The 1057-nt window shown below is 62.1% G+C and overlaps 1 protein-coding gene across 1 annotated transcript in view; it reads right to left on the bottom strand.

The window, feature by feature from the left end:
• Nucleotides 1–1057, bottom strand: part of FBXW9 (F-box and WD repeat domain containing 9) — a 6267-nt gene that overhangs the window by 1007 nt on the left and 4203 nt on the right. Inside the window, 2 exon segments of the mRNA XM_077767887.1 lie at nucleotides 1–108; nucleotides 940–1031. The exon segment at nucleotides 1–108 is cut by the window's left edge and continues 24 nt beyond it. Of these exon segments, the coding sequence (XP_077624013.1) occupies nucleotides 1–108; nucleotides 940–1031 (200 nt within the window).

The following is a 1057-nucleotide window of genomic DNA, read 5'->3' as shown; positions in this document are numbered from 1 at the left end:
CCAGGAGCGTGTGGTCCTCACTGCCCGAGATGATGTGACGGTCATCCGCCAGAAGCGCCAGCACCGCGCTGGAGTGCAGCCGCCTGCTCTTCAGCAGGGCCGGGCCCACTTGGCGAGGAGTGCAGGAGGAGGGAGACGTCAGAGCCCCTTGGAGGGGCCCCAGGCCCCTCTCCCACCGGGCCGGATCCTCGGTCTACTCTGCGCGCCCACCCACATCCCGCGAGCGATCCCATCTTCCTCCCCTCCCATCCCATCTGGAGCGGGGCCATCCCGGACCCCCAAGCCTCTGCCCTCCCATCTCCCATCGCGCTCCCATCTGCTCGCAGTACAGAGCAGACCTCGGCAAGTCCCGGCATAAAGCACTTCCTGCTGCCGGCTGATCGGAGATGCGTCCCCAGCATCACCCATCACCCCGCTCTGGCTGTGCCTGGGTGAAGAGCCCTAGCCCTTCAATTAAAAGAAGGATAAATAAATAAACAAACAAACAGACAAACAACAGAAAAGGCTTCTGTGCGGGGCAGTGTTCATCCTAGGCTTTTTATGTAAACATTTACTCTGCAAAGACTCTTCCTGTCACCTCCTCCAGTTAACCCGAGGGGGCCGGAGTTAGTACCCACATTTTACAGATGGGGAAACTGTGGGTCGAGCTTGAGAGCTAGGAAGTGGCGGAGCCAGGGTTCTCGGGGGCTGTTTCACCTCCCCCAGCATTGAGGCTCAGGGGTCCCTCACCCCAGGTGGAGGCGGGTCCCAACACCCGCACCCCCCCCCACCAGTTGCCTTGGTGGCCCCCAGCACAGCCCAGGCCACTCTTGAGTGGTCAGCTTCTGGTTGTGACTGTCATCCCAGCCAGGCTGTGAGGCGTCTCCTTCCCCAGCATGACCCCGGAGACCCCCAGGCAGCCCTGCTCTCCCCACCCAGTTCCCAGTGCCCCCAGCCCACCTCTGGGGTCGTAGACGGTCACCTTCTTGTCATAGGTACCAGTCACCAGGATGTCAGGCCGGTAGGACAGGCACAGCACAGCTGCCTTGCCCCTGGGAACACACGGACCGCAAGGCTG

The sequence above is a fragment of the Crocuta crocuta genome, unplaced genomic scaffold (assembly GCF_008692635.1).
Source record: "Crocuta crocuta isolate KB4526 unplaced genomic scaffold, BGI_CrCroc_1.0 scaffold115, whole genome shotgun sequence".
Classification (NCBI taxonomy): Eukaryota; Metazoa; Chordata; class Mammalia; order Carnivora; family Hyaenidae; genus Crocuta; species Crocuta crocuta.
This window is presented reverse-complemented; position numbering and strand designations above follow the sequence as displayed.